Source organism: Schistocerca nitens, chromosome 3 (assembly GCF_023898315.1).
Source record: "Schistocerca nitens isolate TAMUIC-IGC-003100 chromosome 3, iqSchNite1.1, whole genome shotgun sequence".
In the NCBI taxonomy this organism is placed as follows: domain Eukaryota; kingdom Metazoa; phylum Arthropoda; class Insecta; order Orthoptera; family Acrididae; genus Schistocerca; species Schistocerca nitens.
Genome location: NC_064616.1, coordinates 194201495 through 194222292, shown reverse-complemented (window position 1 = coordinate 194222292; position 20798 = coordinate 194201495). Strand labels below are relative to the sequence as shown.

Here is a 20798-nt window from a genome sequence, read left to right as displayed (position 1 = left end):
CAACAACAACAACAACAACAATTTAATATTCTCTACAACATTAAACGTAATACTGCAGTACCAAATAGATGATAGTAATTAACAGTGTCCACCTGTAAATATGAATGATTTTAGACATTTTCAATGGCTCAAGAGAAGATCTGCTTGCAGTGAAGAGTTTTACAATTGCAGTAATATTTTGTTACATTCTATTCTAAGCACAATTCTTCAAAATTACCACATCAATGTCATCAACACATGCTGAATGACCAAGCGAAGTGGTGCAGTGGTTAGCACACTGGGCTCGCATTTGGGAGGATGACGGTTCAATCCCACATCAGGCCATCCTGATTTAGGTTTTCTGTGATTTCCTTAAACTGCTTCAGGCAAATACCAGGATGGTTCCTTTGAAAGGGCATGGCCGACTTCCTTCCCCATCCCTCCCTAATCTGATGAGACCTATGACCTCGCAGTTTGGTCTCGTTCCCCCAAATCAACCAATCAACGAACCATGATGAATGAATTGTTTTTCAGTTCACATAGTACATGAAAGATCACCTCTGATGGCAGTGTTAGTTTAAACATTGATCTGGGACACGATTTTGTTCCATATTGCCTACGAACACATTTCACTTTAAAATTATATTCTTAGGTAGTTTTCTCAATGGCAGAAAAGTAGTTATAAAATATTTGTTATATCAACAGTTTTGCTTTTTTATAAGCTAACAAATAGCTCATCTGACAAAGTAAAAACGATGTATGAAATCACTGTTTTGCTTTCTTTTATCAAGTCTTATAATATGATTGTGAGCTGTGGTGCATGCAATGTGACAAAGCAGTTTGGGTTGCTAGCTGGCGTGCTTCAGGCCATCAGACCAAGAGTGCTACGAGGGCTATCCACAAAGTACATTACGTTTTCGTATGTGTCCGTTAGGGGTGGGGCTAGCGTGGCCATCTTGGTGTCATGGCATTCCGCCGCTCAGTCGGCATCCTGCCGTGCTAGTGAGAGGTTCGTGATGTACTCCGTTGAGTTACTGTGACAGTTTGAAATGTCAGCGTTAATTGAAAATGCCGCGAAGTGTGAAGTGCGTGCTGTAATAAGGTTTCTGACTGCAAAAAACTGTACACCGATAGAAATCTATCGGTAGCTTTGTGAAGTGTATGGGGACAACATAACCACTGAAGGTGGAGTGCATCAATGGGTCATAAAATTTAAAAATGGCCGAACTAACGTTCACGACGAAGAGTGAAAACCGTAATTTCACAATAACGGAACTCTCTATGAGTTTTCCACAAATTTCACGAAGTTTGTTGCACAAAATCATTACCGAAAAGCTTGGTTACCACAAGTTTTGTGCAAGATGGATACCAAAAATCTTGACAGAGATTCACAAAAATCAGCGAATGGCTGCAGCGTTAACGTTTTTGGATGTTTACGAGAAAGATGGCGACTCATTACTCGATTGCATCATTACTGGTGACGAAACATGGGTTAAGCATGTGAACTGCGAGACAAAATTGCAGTCAATGCAGTGGGGGCACACAAATTCCCCCCAAAAACCCAAAAAATGCATGCAGACAATGTCGGCAAGGAAGGTGATGGCGACTGTCTTTTGGGACAGAAAAGGTGTGATTTTTGTGGATTTCCTGGAAAGAGGCACTACAATAAACTCTCAAAGGTATTGCCAAACTCTGCACAACCTCAGAAGAGCAATACAAAACAAGTGCAGGGGAATGTTGGGCTCAAAGATCTTGCTGATTCACGACAACGCCCGGGCCCACACGGCAAATGCCACTCGTGAAGTTCTAGAATCTTTTAAGTGGGAGTTGTTTCCTCATCCGCCGTACAGTCCTGATCTGGCACCGAGCGACTTCCACTTATTCCCAGCAATGAAGAAGTGGTTGGCTATGCAGCGTTTTGATGACGACACACAGCTCCAAGAAGAGGTAACCACGTGGTTGAAGGCGCAGGCGGGCGAATTTTACGACGAAGGAATTTCCAAGCTCGTCCAGCGCTACGATAAGTGCCTTAATTTAAATGGCAACTATGTAGAACAGTAGTATTTAAGTGTGGCTTTCATCTGTATATAATAAAAAAAATTCCAATACTTTATTTATTTTTAATTCCAAATGTAATGTACTTTGTGGATAGCCCTCGTATAACACAAAGCACCAGCCAGTGAGATACAGCCCAGGACCTTTGTATGGATTTTTTACAGTTTGGGGAAAGTGGGACTATCAGAACAGTTACTAAAGCATTATTTTGAGCTGTATCATATCCTTCATCATTTGTTAAACGTAACATACAACATACAAAGTCAAGGATTATGACACTGCATCAAGACAAAAGCACAGAGACATCATCCGTGTCCTCCATACGAAGCCCTACTACAGTCCTGAGGCGCAGATCAATGAGGCGGCTTCTCATTCAAGGAAACTGAAGACTCACTTGACAATCATAAAGCTTTAATGGGAGAGGTTACCTCCATTGCTCATGATAGTGAAGAGGATGTGACAACACAACCAGAATGTGAGGCTGTGTCAGTGTCGCCATAAAGAGGAACACTGACAGGATTTACATACAGGGTGCTGTAATCAGCTCCAATGAGAACTTCTGAAATAATGGAATACTGTTTCTCCATGAACAAAAGCATTGCTGTGAGCTGTGGTGCATGCAGTGTGGCATAGTGGTTAGAATTGCTGGCTGGTGTGCATTGGGTCACCAGTTCAAATCCGACCACCAGTAATTATTCTTTTATTTATTGTTTTGCATTTCTGGAAGGTTCTCGAAATGTCTTATGTTTGTATATTCTGGAATATTCAATGTTTCTATAAATAGCAACACTCTCATCCCAGGAGATCAGGTTCTCGCATTGGTGTTCATAATAAACATGTTTTCCAGAGCTAAATGTTGTAATTCATTGACAACCTAGCTTTTGGATTTGAACTTGAATGTTGTTATAATGTGACAAAATTATTTAATACAATAGTATGTTTTCGTGGTAAACCTGTAGATCTTTTGATGTAATGGCCTATTTACATATTGTGCGCATCACATACTTTATGGGAACTACTTATCCTTGTTGTGATCTAGTTAGTGTAACAAGCCGTCCCTTTACTACTTACAGTTTTCTGTGGAAATCTAAAGTTAAAGCACTGACAAAATGCTCAATCCTGTATTTAATAAATGTTTAGCAGTTTTTCTTTGGAGAGTAGGCTATTAAAAAATTAATATTTATGTCACAGTAGAATTTATGGGTGAGGTTTTTATGTGCGTTTTAGTTCATCAATATTTCTACTGCCAAGCACTTAAATGTGAATTGCAGAGTAATCATGTAGATGTAGATTTGTAGTCTTTGTGCAATGTTGCCTCTCCTACAAGCCACCCTGTACTCCAAGTCAAGGGAGACCCATCTTGGCCAAAAAGCTTTATTTTTTCACAACTCCAACAGTTTTACTGCTCTTTGACGATTAAGGAGAGTTGCTTGCTTAACAAACTGGTAACAAAACCAAATTTAGATGGCTAAAGGACAGACATTTGTTTAATTCTAACAAAAACCAATATGAAAACAAGTTTCTCGGCAATATTTGGGTGGTTTTAAAACCCGCCTGGGTAGTCAAGAGCGCTAATGCGCTGCTTCCTGGTCTCAGGTAGGCGCGCCGGCCCCGGATCGAATCCGCCTGGCGGATTAATGACGAGAGCCGGTATGCTGGCCATCCTGGATGTGGTTTTTAGGCAGTTTTCCACATCCTGCTTGATGAATACCGAGATGGTCCCTAAGTTCCACCTCAGTTACATGGCTCGCAGACGTTTGAAAATGTTTGCACTATTACATGGCTTACACTAGATGCAGACAGTTGGGGTTCACTAATTCCGTCCCGGGGCATTCGGGGTGGTGGCAGGAAGGGTATCTGATCACCGTCTGCAACTAACACTGCCAAATCAATAGTAACATGGCCGACCCCGCGTTGAAGCGAGACTAAGGCCTCGAGATAGACATTTGGATGGTTTTGAACAAAATTCAACAAACTCTGTATACTGATTTATTGTTAGTTTTATGATGTGAAAATAATAGCTAGAAAATACTATGCAAGTCTTCTGGATCAAACTGATAAAAAATGTTTGAGAAGAGGCCAAAAAGAGTGTGCTGAGGCAGCAACCAGGTTACTTCACTGTCATCCCAGTGTTGTTAGGTTTCTTAACAACTCATTCCTCATTCCTCATCTGTGAGGAAGATGATAATGTTGTTTGTTAGGTAACACTTAACTGCATGGTTGACTAGAGAGTGCGTTGAAATGAGAAGTCAACTTCTCACCAATTGAGCATTACAGGTGAGCTACTTAAGTCATTCATTCTGACAGAGGAAACAAAATAATCTTAAGTGTGACAATTTTCAAAGTATACTATTACCAACTGCATGTCTGCCGCTGGTAGCTGAGTGGTCAGCGCGATGGAATGTCATACCATCGGCCTGAGTTTGATTCCCGGCTGGGTCGGAGATTTTCTCCATTCAGGGACTGGGTATTGTGTTGTCCTTATCATTATCATTTCATCCCCATTGGCATGGAAGCCACCGAAGTAGCGTCAACCCAAAAGACTTGCACCAGGCGAACAATCTACCCGATGGGGAGCCACACAGAATTTCCATTTTGCCAACTGCACGAAGCTATCAAATATGCTCTGCAGCTACTGGTACACAATATTTAAAATTTTACAAAACTGGAAATAACTTTCTAACTGCCTGTACACCAAAAGCTGCTGACTTGAGCATAATATTTTTCCACCTTAAATAGAACACTATGTTAATACATTTAAGGATAATTTAGATCAGGTATGGCTTCTTGGCACAATTCTCTAGGTCTTCCTAATATTAACTTCTTACTTACACAGTTACTGAAGAAAAATGCTTATGCTAATTTTTGTAATGCAGTTATATGTGCAAACGAATCACACTGTTTATTATACATGCAGTAACTGTTACTGTTTATTTAATTTAAAATTAACTCTTCAGTAATCTCTGTTGTATTCCTAATAAGGCAGTTATATTTACAACAAACATACTGTACCAGGGGTAATAGGAAAGTCTTCTGAAGTTCTCCAGTTAGACATTTTAATTCTTCCTTCTTTACATCTTGGAGCTGTTCATAGACAAATTGCAGCCAAGAGATTGAGCTGCTCTTATCAGTTTTGACAGTCATTCATTCATCAAAAGATCTAGCGAAAGAACAAACCTGATAAGCAGTTTTGGTACAGATTCTCTCTCAATGGCTAACAGTGATCTAAGAAAATTTCTATAGTGTTGTGAGAAGATTATACATATTTTTTCTGCTATAAATGAGCTATTCAGAGCGGTAGCATTAGCCTCACCCAGCTCAGGTGAACCTTCATTGAGCATACAAGAGTACTGCTGCTGATTGTGGGGATTTGAAGAGAAAGATCAGTGTATGTCCTCTCATCAGATAAGGTAATCCTTAGGTATATTTGCACATCATTCTGCAAGACAATACTGTTTTTCCCCCCCTTAAGGATATAACCCTTCTTGACAGAGGAATGAACAGCGTAATGTTCCTTGTGGTGCAAAGGCACACTCAAAAGATTTAAAAATCGAACATTTCAAGAATGGCACTGTTATACATGTTAAACCTGGATTCATTAACGGAACATTCTAACCAAGCAGCAACAAAAATGTTATGGTTTCAACATGAGGTGGCATCTCTCGCAGGCAGTAATTACAAGTGTGTCAGGCAGAAAATGGTGAATTTTTTCCCCACTGGAAGGGAGACTTTGGCGATGTTAATATTGGTTCTACTTCATTTTGGCTGTCTGATGCAGCAAAAAAGTTACGAATATTTTTCAATAAAAACAGCCTCAGTTGCAAATTTGTTTTTATTAATAACAATGATGCATTTTGCTCAAAGCATCATCAGATTATATAAAAACGTAGTAGGATAAGATTCATCTGCCAACTGCTGCTGAAGAGTATTAAACAAGAATAAGGTATGTCTGGATATAATATCTGGTCATCAAATATCTTATCAAATATATGAAGGACCTTACAAGCACTAAAGCATGAGGATGTAGAACAGTAAATGATCTGCTAAGCAGGTCTGCCCAGCACAGGAACAGAACTGACTATAGTCATTTTATGCTCTGACTAGAGTCAGATCTGTTCTTGTACTGGGTGGATCTACTTAGCTGATCATTTTCTGCTCTACATTCACATGTTGTAAGTGTGACTCTGTGCTGTGTACATGATGCTGGGCCTGTTTCAGTGTATGAAATGTCCTTCAGGAATCTGATACGACATTTGACAACCGGATGTTATATTCAGATGCTTCTTATTCTTGTTTAATGCCCTTCATTGGCAATTGACAGATGAAGCTTATCCTACTACATGTTTACGTAATCCGAGTGCCCTTTTCAAAGGAATCGTCCTGAAATTTGTCTCAATTGATTTTGGGAAACCACAGCAAAACCTATATCAGGATGGTTGCACAAGCATATGGTGGCAAATACTACTGAATGAGTGTCCAAATCCTATTTGGTTATAAGAGGCTTCTGCAATACTCTCCTTAGAGTGCTAATCTTGTCCCATTTAACTGGTTTCTACCTGCAACAACTTCACAAAAGAATAGCCATTTTATTCTACTGAGGCACTTGTGCAGACACATTATGATGAGCAATTTCAAAATGTGAGATGATGTGATGGAAAATAAATATGGCTGTCCTGCAACACTTCTGTAGTGTCCTCTGTACTCTGATGACAATGATGGCAAAAGTTACCTTAGTTCAAGTCTTTTTCAACCTTCAGCTATCTTACTTTTCAGTGTGGCTTTATTAGCATTTCCACATAGCAACATGCTGGTTCTCAAAATCAGGTGCTTTGAACCTGTTTACCTTAATTTAAGTGACTTTCATATATAAAAAAACAGCAGAGTCTACAAAACAGGCATTGTTTCAAAAAAGTTATCTATCTACACTCATCACAGAAAGTGTAACTTACCTGGATTTTTAGAACATGTATGAGCCAATTTTAGAATATCCTTGTGTGTCCAGCTATGCATTCCTACAAAACGAGTAACATTTTCAGCCATTTTCTGTGGTTCTTGATGTAAATACCAGTTATTAACTGCACGGCGTAGCCCTCTTCCCCAGCCTTAAAAGAAAGTGGAAAATAAGCCTAAGAATGCAAGCGCCTTTCAGACAGTCAAAAAAGATCTGTGTATGACAACAAGCACATACGAGGTGCTAGATTTTTAAATATAATAAACAATTTATACCATCTAAGAACATACAGTTATACGGACAATGCAAAAATTCTTTCTTTGGAACATGTTAAAAACAAATGACTGCTTGTGTCAGTGAAGATAGGAAGTTCTGTGGCATAATACTGAACAACTCTAAATGCCAAACCCAGAACTGTGTAAAAACACACTTAGACTCCACACATAACTCACAGGTCTCTCTCACTGTAACTGTTTCCATTTCTATTTTCTCTGGATTTTTATGAAGTATCATGTATATCATATAGGCCATGCATTCTTCTTGCTAGGTCAAATTGGCCAATGAAACTCCCATACCACAATATCAATAATAGCACAACCATAAAAGTGGTAATAATTTCCACATTAGAAATGAAATAAGAGAAACCAAAGTTGCATTTTCATAACACAGTGTACTGGAGAGAAACTAACAAGAACACCTCAGGTACTTTCACAGATATGCTCTTATGCTCCTCCACATTCCTCAAGGGAGGAAGGGAGGGAGAGTGATTACCGTTACTTCTTCCATAATTTCAAAGGGGCAAATATATTCTGATGCTGAGTACTACCAAAAACCACTCAAAAGCTGTATATTGGCTATAGTTTTTGCCACAGAGAACTAGTAACAAAAAGAGATGTTAGTTACTCAGTGCATCAGTCCTTGTTCACCACTTTTTGCTGAGTAGTACAACCAATGTCATTGACACACAACTTATGAAATTATCAGTCTACATGGAATGCTGATTGATTACTAACCTAAATCATGCTATGCATACGTAGACACACATTACTTTCTCAGTTTAGTCCATGACAAATAATTTACTTGTATTAACAAAAAGCAATCCCCATCGGCGCAAACCTCAGTTGACAGTTTCCCTCTGCCACACCTTACCTTCTCCCTTCTCTCTTCTGTTCACACCACTCATTCTCGATCCAGATCGTGTACTGACTTCTCCAAACACTCTCCTCCTCCTCCTAAATTTTCTCTCTCTCTCTCTCTCTCTCTCTCTCTCTCTCTCACTCACTCAATTCCACCCCCACCCTCCTCATCACCATCTTGCTATCCTTTCCTCCCCACCCTTTCCCCTCCCAACCTCTTATATGCTCTACCCCTTGAACTACTTTCTTCTTCTTCTTCTTCTTCTTATGCAGATGCTGAGTCATGTGTGTAAAGACCTGCCTGACTCTACCCCACTACCCCCTCCTTGCTTTGTTGCTTTGTGCGTCCTCCTCTAGCCCCTCCCCATCTCACTCTGCCCAAGCAACTTCTATTAATATTCATGTCAGTCTCACTGTACCCACAGGCATGTGTATTTGTGTGATTGTGTGTTTACTTCCACTAGAGAAAGAACAAAAGCTCGAAAACTAGTACAGGGTATATACGTGGACAAGGAAAAAATATTCCCGGATTTCCCGGTTAAAAATTCGCTTTCTCCCGGGTGAAAATACACTTTCCATGTTAAGTGACAGTATACTTTTCCTTGGAACTGTAAAACTTATCAATTTATCGAGATTGCAACGCGCTTCTGTAAGCCAATCGTAGCTCACGTCACGTGATCTCGCCAACCGATACAGCGGATATTCAAAGCATAGGACACGTCATGTCGTCAGCCAATAGCATTATCACTGTTAAGTAGCGCGTACACACAAATAGGAAAAGTTAATGATTTACATTAATATACATAGTGTTGCTACAAGAAAAGCAAAGTTTTCACATACAATATTGGTATCAACGATTAATAAGCTGCAAGAGAAGGTAAACTTTCACGTATAATGTTGATCTTCTTTGCGCGTGTTACACTTTAAGATACATCACACAAATGTGCCAGTAAAATTTGTAATAACGACATAAATGTCCGATCTTCTGGGCTCGAAAATTTTCTAAATGGTCATCCTCAAAGAGTTGATTTTTAAATGAGAGTCAAATGCTCTGTGATTAAAAAAATTCATCGCACATAGTTCATCTTGGGTGAAAGGAAATTTACTTTGAAAGAAACGCTTTTCAATGAGTCATTCGCAACATTTTCCCACGACCTGTGAGAAAGAGGTTCGATTCAGCAGTTGCCAGAGAGCGCCAGATAACGGGTGTCACAGCGTTTGCACAGCTACGATGACACAAGAGGCCCGTATGTTCGTATGTGTAAAACATTAAAAGATCTTACGTCATGTCATAAAAGAAACAAGACATCAGAGGATATTTGAAGAGCATCGGAATTACGTGAACCATAATAACGTGCATAATTCAGTGTAAAGTGCACATCCGTACATCCAGATTCGGTTGTAAATTTTCTTGGAGTACCAGTACTGTATCATTTCATTTTCGGTTCTTTATTATGGCATAATGCCATACTTGCAAGAAGAAGAAAAAATGGTCTTTTGAAATGCAGAGAACAGTTGAAACTAGGCAATAGTGTGGAATTAAACATTTCGTTACAAATAAATTGACTGCCTCAGCGGAAAAGATTAATAAAAACCACATTTCTTTAGCAAACCGACAAAAATAACTTCATTATTCTGCAAGGTGATTAATGCTTGACTGAAATTGCCGCCCGGGGCAGATACCCCGGTTCGCTCCCAGCGAATATGGCAGCTTGCGCGCGACAGTAAAATTTTTCCGAGTAGCATCTTGCTACTGCTTATACAGCTAACAGCCACACTTTTGTAGCCAGAAGTGGGAGAAGGTACTACAGGTACGCGACTCAACTGTGCATGTGCATGGGCCCATACGCAACTGCTCACACGAATCCAATGTAAACAGTTGTGGCGTCGCTCATTGGAGGCAATTTGCTCTTATTAAGGATTGCATAGTCTTCCTAAAGCCTTTGACACATTTTGCTGCTTGTGTGAAGACTGTGTTTTGTTGTAAATGGCGCATTTCCTTTGCAACTTATGTTTTATTTTAGTTTTTTTCTCTCGTTCACGTTTTATTGCTGCAGTGTTATTCTGCAGTAGCGGGATACAGTAATATCCTTTGTTTGAATATTATTTCTTACCAGTCAAAATAACAAAAATTTAACTGAAAACTAAAACAAAATCCCGGAATTCTAAAAAATTCCCAGGTTTTTCCCGGTATTCTCCCGGATGAAAAAATTCCCGGGTTTTTCCCGGATCTCCCGGTTGTCCCGGGTCGTATACACCCTGTAGTATAAATAGTTTTTTGCTGACTGTTTCAATGCCACACACATTAGTCAGCTATACGTAAGTGGTTGTGTTTGCTTTATTTTACATTTTATTCCGTTCAAGAGTTTCTATTGCCATTTAACAAAAAGTAAAATAAATACGCTGCAAAACAAAAATATAAGGCACCACAAAGGAATTATACGAATGGGATGGAAATGTGTTGATGTGATGTAAATGTTTTGTTTCGGTCTGTTTTAGGATGCAAAAACAACTACAGTCATATGCACCCATGTTAAAACAGTAGAACATAAAGAAACAGGAGTTAAAAGTGACTACACTTTAAGCCCAATCGACAGAAGGAAAGACAGCTAAAAACAGGGACTTGAGAAAGGTCCATGAACTATGCCATAGACAAATGGAGCTCCTGAACTAAAGGTTAAATGTCCTTCACCATATTGCTATGACAGATAAAAAGTAGAATGCGGTCGACAGTCCATGTGTCGTTCACTAAAACAGCTGATAACTCAGACAGCAAACATAAATGAGAATGTAAGTGGTTAAAAAAATGGCATTCTCGCAGGAAATGGTGACCATCAAAGTTTCAGGACAATGAGCACAAAGTGGTGGGGTAGCACCACCTAACAAATGGCAATGGTTAAAAAAGACAGTGCCCAATATGCAACTTAGCTAAAATGATGGCCGAGATGAGGTCGTACAAGCTGCTGGGAAGAGCTTAATTCACACAAACTTGTTCCCATGAAGGAAGGACCAGTGGTGATGCCAAAGTGACACCACTTGCTGACACATGGCAACACAGAGATCATCGGAAGGAATGGAAGAACTAGCTGGCTGAGGTACGAGGACTGCAGCCTTGGCAGCAACATCAGCGGCCTCATTTCCAATCGACTGATGTGACCAGGAACCCACATGAACTTCACAGTAGCTCCAGCAAGAGTGAGCAAGTGACAGCTTTCCTGGATGCGTTGCACTATGGGATGGATGGAGTACAGCACACAGAGGCTCTGAAGAGCACAGACAGAGTCAGAGCAGATGACGCAATTGAAAAGCTTGTGTCTCTGGATGTACTGTGTGGCCTGATACAGGACAAAGAGATCTGCTGTAAATACTGAGTAGTGTTCTGGAAGCCGATACCAAAAATAGTCGGTGCCAATGACGATGGCACACCCGACACCACAATCACTCCGAGAGCATCAGTGTATGCAAAGATACTATTGGGAAGTTCCATGTGAAGGTCATGAAACTTGGAGCGATACAGTGAGGCTGGAGTAGTGTCCTTAGGAAGCAAATGAAGGCCAATGTGAAAACAGGCCGCCGCACGAAACCAAGGTGATGAAGGGTTCACACCCAACAGGAAAGCGGCAGGTAGCATGAAGTTAAGCTGATGGAGCAAGAGCTGAAAGCGAACTCCAGGAGGTAAGAGAGAAGAGGGACGCGCCCCATACTGCTGATCAAAAGAGTCATCGAAGAAGAAGGCATAGGACGGGTGGCCAGGCATGGCAGACAAACAGCATGCATATCTGCTGAGAAAAAAGTCATGGCAGTATGACAGAGGCAGTTCAGCAGATTCTACATACAGACTCTTAAACAGGCTAGTGTAAAAGGTGCCAGTGGCCAAACTGATGACACAATGGTGGATAGTGTAAGAGGGATGGACGTGCACATGCATAAACCAAACACTCATAGTCTAGTTTCAACAGGTAACACACTGGTAAAAATAGAGGACAGTTGTGCGATCCGCTCCCCAGGAAGTACCGATGAGGACACGTAGGACATTGAGGTACCGCGTACAGCAGGCGGCCAAGTAAGATGTGGGAGGACTAATCGAGCATGAGCCCCAGGAATTTCGTAATTTCAACAAAGAGAATAGCAAAAGGCCCTAGATGTAAAGATAGTGGAAGAAACCAATTGTGCTGCCAGAAATTCATACAAATGGTCTCATCAGAAAAGCAAAAGCCATTGTTGATGCTCCACGAGTAAAGACGCTCGAGACATTGCTGAAGATGCCGCTCAAGGAGACAAGTCTGTGGAGAACTGCAATAGATTGCAAAATTGTCAATGAAAAGGTAGCCAGAGATGCCTGGCAAGAAACAGGCCGTAATAAGGTTAATGGCGAAAGCAAAGAGGATGACACTCAGGACGGAACCCTGAGGGACACCATTTTCCTGGATAAAGGTGTTTGACTAGGCAGAATCCACATTTACCTTGAAAAATCAGTCTTTTAAAAGTTCCTGAAGGAAATGGAGCATACGGCCACAGAACTCCCACATGTAGAGAGTACTGAGAATACCAGTCCTCCAGCAGGTGTCTTGGGCTTTCTCCTAATAGAAAAACACAGCCACAGTCTGGTATTTCCAAAGAAAATCATTCGTGATACAGGTTGACAAAGTTACAAGATGGCCAACTGCAGAATGGTGCACTTGAAATCCACACTGTGCGGTGGTCAGCAAATTGTGAGACTCAAACCACCATCCCCAGCCAGGCATGAATCATATGTTCCATCACCTTGCAAACACAGTGTTGAGAAAATGGAGCAATAATTAGAAGGAAGGTGTTTGTCCTTAGCAGGCTTGAGAAAATGGAGCAATAATTAGAAGGAAGGTGTTTGTCCTTATCAGGCTTAGGTATGGGTATGACATGGGCTTCATGCCAGAGTCTGGGAAGCGTGTCCTCTGCCCAGATGCGATTGTACTTATGGAGGAGAAAGTGCTTGCCCACAAGAGAAAGGTTCTGAAACATCTGAATGTGAATGTCGTCTGGCCCTGGTGCCGAGGATTGGGATGAAGTGAGAGCATGATCTATCTCCCTCATAAAAAAAGTTGGCATTGTAGCCCTCATGATTCCGAGAAGAGTAGGGTATTGTCCGAGCTGCCTCCACTTGTTTCCGAAGGAGGGAGGCAGCGTGATAGTGGGTGGAGCTCGAAATCTCCGCAAAAAAGCAGTCCAAGGTGTTGGAAGTAGCAATAGGGTAAACTATAACATCACCTACTATGGTCAGGCCAGAAATTGGGGAATGGACCTTAGTCCCATAGAGCCATCGGAGGTTGGCCCACATGATGGAAGAGGAAGTGGAAGCGGAACTGTTAAAAGAACTAGCAAAGGAAATCCAGCTAGCTTTTTTGCTATTCCAAAGAATGTAACAGCACTGTGCAAGCAACTGTTTATAATAAATACAGTTTGCCATCATAGGATGATGGTTAAAAATGCGGAGAGCGTGTCTCCGTGCAAATTGCATCGCGGCACGCCTCAGTCCACCAAGGGAACGGGACATGGAGTGGTAAAGAGGAAGTGTAAGGAATGGAACGTTCTGCAGCAGTAACAATAATGTTTATAAGATATTACACCTGGTCATCACAACTGTTCATCGAAGGTCGCCAGGGGGGAGTAAAGCCTCTAGTCAGCCTTAGAAAGCTGCCATTTCGGTGTGCACTTAGGTGGGGGTAGGAGTCAGCAAACTGATAGCACACGGAAATGGTTGCTTGAGTATGTGTCAGAGAGAAAGGGCCACTCGAGACAATGGGCAAGCTGGATAGTGCAGAAGGAGAGGTCCTAATGGGAGTAGGTGTGTGTGTGTGTGTGTGTGTGTGTGTGTGTGTGTGGATTCTGAAAAGAATATGGGTGCTCCCGTGTTAAGGCAGATGAGGTTAAGTTGATCGAGAAGGTCAGCCAGGAGGGTCCCTCTCAGACAGTTTTTTGGAGAACCTCAAAGGGGATGGTGTGCATTAAAGTTGTCAAGCAGCAGAAAGGAGCAAAGGAGATGCCCAGTAAGCTTGATGAAGTCTGCCCTGGTGACACCAAATGATGGAGGGATGTAAATAGTACAACAGGAAAAGGTCAAGTAAGGTAGGAAAATGTGGACTGCGGCAGCTTGCAGCCAGGTGTTCAGTGAGATGGTTTGACTATGAATGTCATCCCGGATGAGCAGCATTACTCCTGCAGAAGATGGAATGCCATCCTCAGGGGAAGGTCAAGGTGAACCAGGAAGAAAGGCGAGAGCTCAAAGCAGTTGTGAGGATGCAATTTTGTTTCCTGGAGCCAGAGAACAAGTGTACGCTGTGATTCCTGGAGCAGCCGTAAGCCCTCTTTGTGGGATCAAAGACCATGAACTTTTCATTGGAGAAGAGTCATGATGAGGAAAGGGGAGGAGGGAAAAAATGAAGAGGTATCACCTTGGCAGCTGCCAAGTGCCACCCTTCAAAGACTCACCGCTAAAGGGCACGGAGGCTGGAGGATCCTGCTCGATGAGATCTACAGAGGTGTTGGCATTCTCCTTCTGTGAGTGTGTGGAGTCCAGGTCAGAAGAACAGTTAGCGGGGCACACTGGTCAGCTGGGCGAGGGTATTACATGGCGACACCATCGAAGTGGCTCTCCAAGTTGGCAAATCAGAAGACCATTTGCCTTTGTTCAATTTTGTGGAGCCTCTCTGGTTGGCAGAGGAAGACTCAGATGTTTGTTGCCTGGAGGGACATAAGAAGTCTTCGTGGGAGTATTCCTTCTGTTTTTTCTGGCCTGCCGGTTGTGAAGCACGTGACTTCGGCCCATGAGGTGAAAGTCTGGTGGCTTGCTGCATAGCTGGAAGAGGAGACGGGGATGCTACTGTGACACTGGCGATTTTACAACCACGGTGCTGAATTTGATGAAGTATGTCTGTGTGGCCATGTCCTTCATGGAGCAAGATGTAGCAAGAACAGTACTGTAAGTGCCAGATGGTAGAACGCAGGGTTTCTGACTAGCGAACAACTTGTAAGCGACCAGGTAAAGTACTATTTGCTTCACCCGGATCTCCTGGATGGCCCACTCATCGAGATATATGGGACAATCTCGGGAGGAGGCAGCATGTTTGCCATTGCAATTGGTACAGTGAGGAGAAGGAGGTGGACAATCACCCGCATGAGCATCCCTACCACAGGTTACAGATTTGGCCAGGTGTCGACAGGACATTCAAGTGTGGTTGTAACAATGACACTGTAGCGCATCAGGTTCACAATGTACAGTTGGACTGTGATAACTTCGTAGCCTAATTTGATCTTTGACGGAAGCATGACTCTATCTAAAGTCAGAAAAAGAGTGAATGTGGGCACTAAGGATGCATCTACCTTTTTCAACACCTGATGGATTGCAATGACACCCTGATCAGAGAGATACATTTGGATTTCCACCTCGGTCAGATCATCGAGCAGCCTAGTGTAAATAACATCACGGGAAGAATTCAGTGTTCAATGGGACTTGACACAAACATGATAGCTGTGGAGGAGCAAAACTGCAAGCAGTTGTTGTGCTTGAGAATCACAAGTTGTTTCCAAAAGCAGAGTGCCATTGCATGAATGAGAGCAGGATTTCACAGGGCCAGCAACTGCATAAACACCTTTCTGAATAATAAATGGATTTACCATAGCAAAGGACTGCGTTTACATTTAGTACACGTTAACTGTGAAGATGATGATTGGCTCATTGCAAGAAAATGCCCATTACTGCCAACATCTCTGATGGCTTGCTCCTTCCAACTGGGGGCCCACCCTCAGAGGGGGTGCACCTGCCTTAGGCGATTGTTCACACCTCAGGTCACACCTCACGAACACCTGACAGAGGGACCAACTGCCAATTTGGGACGGTAGCAGCTCATGCTATCACCCCTCCCTGGGCCTGGCCTGTACCAGGGGGTACGTGCAATCCCTACCTGTCAACCCATAGCTGGGTCACCAATTAAGTGTCAGACGTGTGGGCCAGCCTTCAGAAGCACACAGGGAGGAAGAAGAAAAAGAGGAACTCCAACACTGAAGTGGAGGAAGGATAGGAGAAGGGGAACGAAGAAACTAAAAACTGAAGAAACTGTTCTGATATTGGCAACTAAAAATACACAACACATTTCCAATAAGATCCCAGACATGTTCCCCAAGGGAGGGGAAAAAGAATAGCAAGAGGATCCACTTGCAGCATGGAAGGGAAAAGATGCTGCAAAGGATGTGCCATGGTAGCCAAGAGCAAACCTGCCAAAGAGTGGCGAGCCACATGGGGGATGATAAATATGTGCAGACAAACAAATGATTACAATTTTAGAAAAATTGGATGATTTATTCAAGCGAAAGAGCTTCACAAATTGGGCAAGTCAATAACGTGTTGGTCCATCTCTGCCCCTTATGCAAGCAGTTACTCAGCTTGACACTGGTCAATAGAATCTTTGCTGATGATGGGAGCGCAATTCGAAGTGGGAATCATCACTAAAGGCAATTCTACTCCAGTCAATGATATTCTAGGCTAAAGACGTGTCTGGGGATGCCCCAGACAGCAGTGGGATATCATCCTGACTGTTGCCCTCCATATGGCCTGACAACCAGGTGTGATGGTACGAGGTGTCATTTCATTTCATAGCAGGACCCATTTGGTTATCATCCTCTGGCGTCCTTACAGCATCATGGTTTGTTGATGATTTTCTATGCCTCATTTTGTAGCTCTTCACGGCTAGCCATACTGGACATACATTTAACCCTTTTGTGGGCTGTGGAGGATATACTAAATGTATTTCTTTATAGCATTTAAGGGAATATGTGTTACCACTTCTGTATGCTCCTGGTATCTAGTGGCAGTCCGCTGCACCAGGTGTAGAGCTGTTTATTGTGCAATATAGCCTTCAGGACTGTAGGAAGTTTATATCCCATCAGATGGTGATTTAATGGTTACTGGGAAGTAGGGTTACCACCAAAGTAGTTTATGGAAGGGGCTTGGGAAGTATACTTACCACAAAATTAATCTGTCATTTGTGATTCTTGCAAAGCATACAACTTAGGGGTATCCCAAAGCTCTTGGGAATACATCTTACCACCTCTGCCTATGCCTGACATCTTGTGGTAGTACACTGCACCAGGTGTATGGAAACTGTTACAACAATCAGTTTCTGTTTATCATGGGATCACTACTGTTGTCAGAACACATTGCTTCCCTTCTGCAATATACAATACTGTGACCTATGTCAGCTCATACCTTTATTGCATGATAAAATTTCAAGGATTGTTTTCAGACTGTGCTAAGTAAACTTTAGTATCAGTAACAAGTACTTTTTTAAATAAAGTAAAATAAAGCATAAAATAAAAACAGATAACACTGTTCATTATTTTTTTTTTTTTACGTGTAATGGCTGCACACAACAGCTCACAATAGGGAAGGGGGAAATCCATTTACTACCATAGTTTTAATACCTCACAAAGGTACCGTGGTGATATATGTACCACCAAAAAATAAATATAGTCAGTTGATCAAAATTCCAGCAGGACAGCAAAAAAATTATCTTCGCTCAGTTGCTACAAAAAATGCACTTGCGAAAGGGTTAAGCACAATAGAGCTTGCCTGCACATGCTGAGAGTTTCTAGTGCTTGTTTTCATCCTTGCCAAACCATACACTGGCCAGCAAGTCCACCAGATGTATCCATCACGAAGAACATTTGGAACATTATCAGCGGGGTCCTCCAACCAGCTCAGGATTTTGATGATATAACGTGCCAATTGGACAAAATTTGGCACGATATCCCTCAGGAGGGTATCCAACAACTCATCAATCAACTGTTTGCATAATGGCCAGAGGTGGACCAACGCATTATTGACTTGCTCGATTTGTGACGCTCTTTCTCTTGAATAAATCGTCCATTTTTTCTGAAATCGTTTGTTTGTCTGTACAAGTACATCACATCTACTGAGGTCTGTCCCATTCAGAAAATTCCTTGGTTGTGTCTTGTTCTTTTGTCTTAAGAGTGTATTTTCCTTCCCACACTGTCTTATGCTGAATAGAAATTAACATATAACATATCCAGAGACCATGACAACAAACAACAGAAGAAATAATGCCTTTACGCATATTCACATGGTAATAAATGATACAGCCTTCTCAAATGATTCTTTCACTCTGCAGCTGAGGGAGCTGCTGCTCCTTTTTGAGTAATCAGTCTTGTGATTGGTTCGATGTGGCCCACTATGTATTCCTCTCATGCCAGCCACTTCATCATAAAGTAGCACTTGCATGCTACGTCCTCAATTATTTGTTGGATGTATTCAAATCTCTGTCCTCCCCTACAGTTTTTACTCTCTAAAGCTCTGTCTGGTACCATGGAAGTTATTCCCTGAAGACTTAACCCATGTCCTATCATTCTCTCTTTTCTTACTGTCAGTGTTTGGCAAAGTCCCCCAAATTCTGCGAAGAACCGCCTCATTTCTTATCTTATCAGTCCATCAAATTTTTAATCATCTTTCTATAGCACCACATCTCAAACAAGTCTCAAGGCTCTTCTTTTCTATTTTTCCCACAGTCCATTATTCACGACTATACAATGCTCTGCTCCAAAGGTGTATTCTCCGAAATTTCTTCCACAGTTTAAGGCTGATATTTGATACTTCTGTTGGCCAGGAATGCCCTCTTGCCGTCTGAGTTATTTAGGCATGACATACAACCTGCCATCACAGTTTCAATTCTGCTAGCCCTGCTATGTACACAGCAGAGCTTCTAAAAACTTATGAAAGTATGTGCAAGTACAGGCAGAACTGAAGCTGATAAGGTAAGCCATGAGTTGTGCGTGGATACCTTAAGCATTATGAATATTTCTAGTGAAAGACAAGGATCTGAAATCGAGCCCAGTCCAGCAAACAGAAATTTCAATATTGCCTTCTTTCTAATTCTTCAGTTTTCTTTCCTGGGATGCCAACTCTTAAAATATACCCAATTCATAGATGGCAATAGTTGTATTTACCTGTTGTTGGTTTCGACAAATCAGTTATGTACTTCACAAAAGCAAAAAATGACTTTGGTGTCTTATACACTGTTTCAATAGCAGCATAGGCTGCTCGGCGGACTTCTAATGACTGACTCTGCTTCATGCATAACACCAATGCAAACAAGATGGCTTCTGGTTCAGCGGAGTAACCACCATTGTAAGCCTGAAATATAACAAGACAAATAGCCTTTTGTTGAAAAAGTATGAGGCAAAAACACTTGCATACCACACAGTTACTTCAGGAAACCTTAGGCATTTTTTCACAGTTCATATGCGATACTAATAACATGTCTTAGAATAGCATATGCTACCAACACACTGATATATCCAGGCATTTAAAAAAAAGGATGTAGTATTAAAAAACTATATACTAGAAATAAAGACAACTTACGCGAATCTGAAAATTTCACAGAGAGTAAAGAGTTATATAACAAATTTTAAAATTGTGTACGTAGTTGGAGTGACAACTGTAGTGTGAAATCTTCATGAAGAAATAATAAGCAGGAAATTAGTTGTAAAATGGAAAGCTTATTTAAGAAGGGGCACTAGTAATATCCACCAGGAGAATGCACATTAGTGAATGAACATGATTATGCTAAACTTGCTTAAATTGTTAAAATTAAAATTATGACATTTAAAATCAGATCATACGTAGTTATGTAGGTATGTGAAATTAACAAAATGGCAATAAATAATAACCTACCATCAAGAAACGATTACTGTAGTTCAAACAAATTACAGAAACTGTGAGATAATGTAAATAATATCCAATACAATAAGACCAGTGAGGGAGGGGAAAGGGGAGGAGGGGAAGAAAATGGGGGCTAGAGGGAGGGAAATGGTACAAATGTGTACAACTAAAAAATACAGCATATCTGATAAATTGTGAACATAAAAACCTCAAGAAATACATTGTATAGGGAAAGTAAAGATACAGATTTGACATCTTAGAAGTATTAGAAATTTTTAAACAGTTTGCTCACAAATATGGATCCATTTTAAATGAACAGGTGCAACTCAAAAATAGAAATTTTCTAGATATTTTCAGACCCCCATTTTTGTTAATGTAAAAGAGAAGTGACCCAATCTTCCATATGACTGTTGGATATGTCATTTTTCTCATCTGTTCATGGTGGTGATGCTCTGCTTCTTCTTTATTATGACATTAATGTATTTCTTGAGATTTTTATGGTCACAATTTCTCAGATATGCTGTATTTTTTAGTTATACACATTTGCATTATCTTCCCCCTCCCACCTGGTCTAATTGTACTGTATATTATTTACATTATCTCACGTTTTATGCAATTTGATTTACTACAATAACCTTTTCTTGATGGTAACTTATTATTTATTGCCACTTTGTTAATTTTCCATATGTACATAGCTAAACACAATCTAGTTTTTAACGTCATAATTTTTAAGCAAGTTTAGCACATTAATGTACAATCACTAATGAGAACCCTCCTTGTGCATACTACTAGTGCCCTTCTCTCATCAGAAGCTTTCCTTAGCCCAAGTGTTATGCACGCAGTGCTAGTGCATAAGTTGTACATTGGTGAGGTACTACTCAAAGACAACCACCACGTTGAGCATATTTTTAATATTATAGAGATGAAACTTTATATTTTAATGACACCTTTTGGCTATTTTTATATGCAA

At 41.1% G+C, this 20798-nt stretch overlaps 1 protein-coding gene across 5 annotated transcripts in view; it reads right to left on the bottom strand.

Annotated features, from left to right (window-relative positions):
• Positions 1 to 20798, bottom strand: part of LOC126248141 (RNA-binding protein Ro60-like) — a 139012-nt gene that overhangs the window by 69522 nt on the left and 48692 nt on the right. For all 5 annotated transcript variants that reach the window (XM_049948839.1, XM_049948840.1, XM_049948837.1 and 2 more), the window contains 2 exons: positions 19114 to 19300; positions 6984 to 7136 (listed from right to left, as the gene is read on the bottom strand). In XM_049948839.1, the coding sequence (XP_049804796.1) occupies positions 6984 to 7136; positions 19114 to 19300 (340 nt within the window). The remainder of the gene's footprint in view (positions 1 to 6983; positions 7137 to 19113; positions 19301 to 20798) is intronic.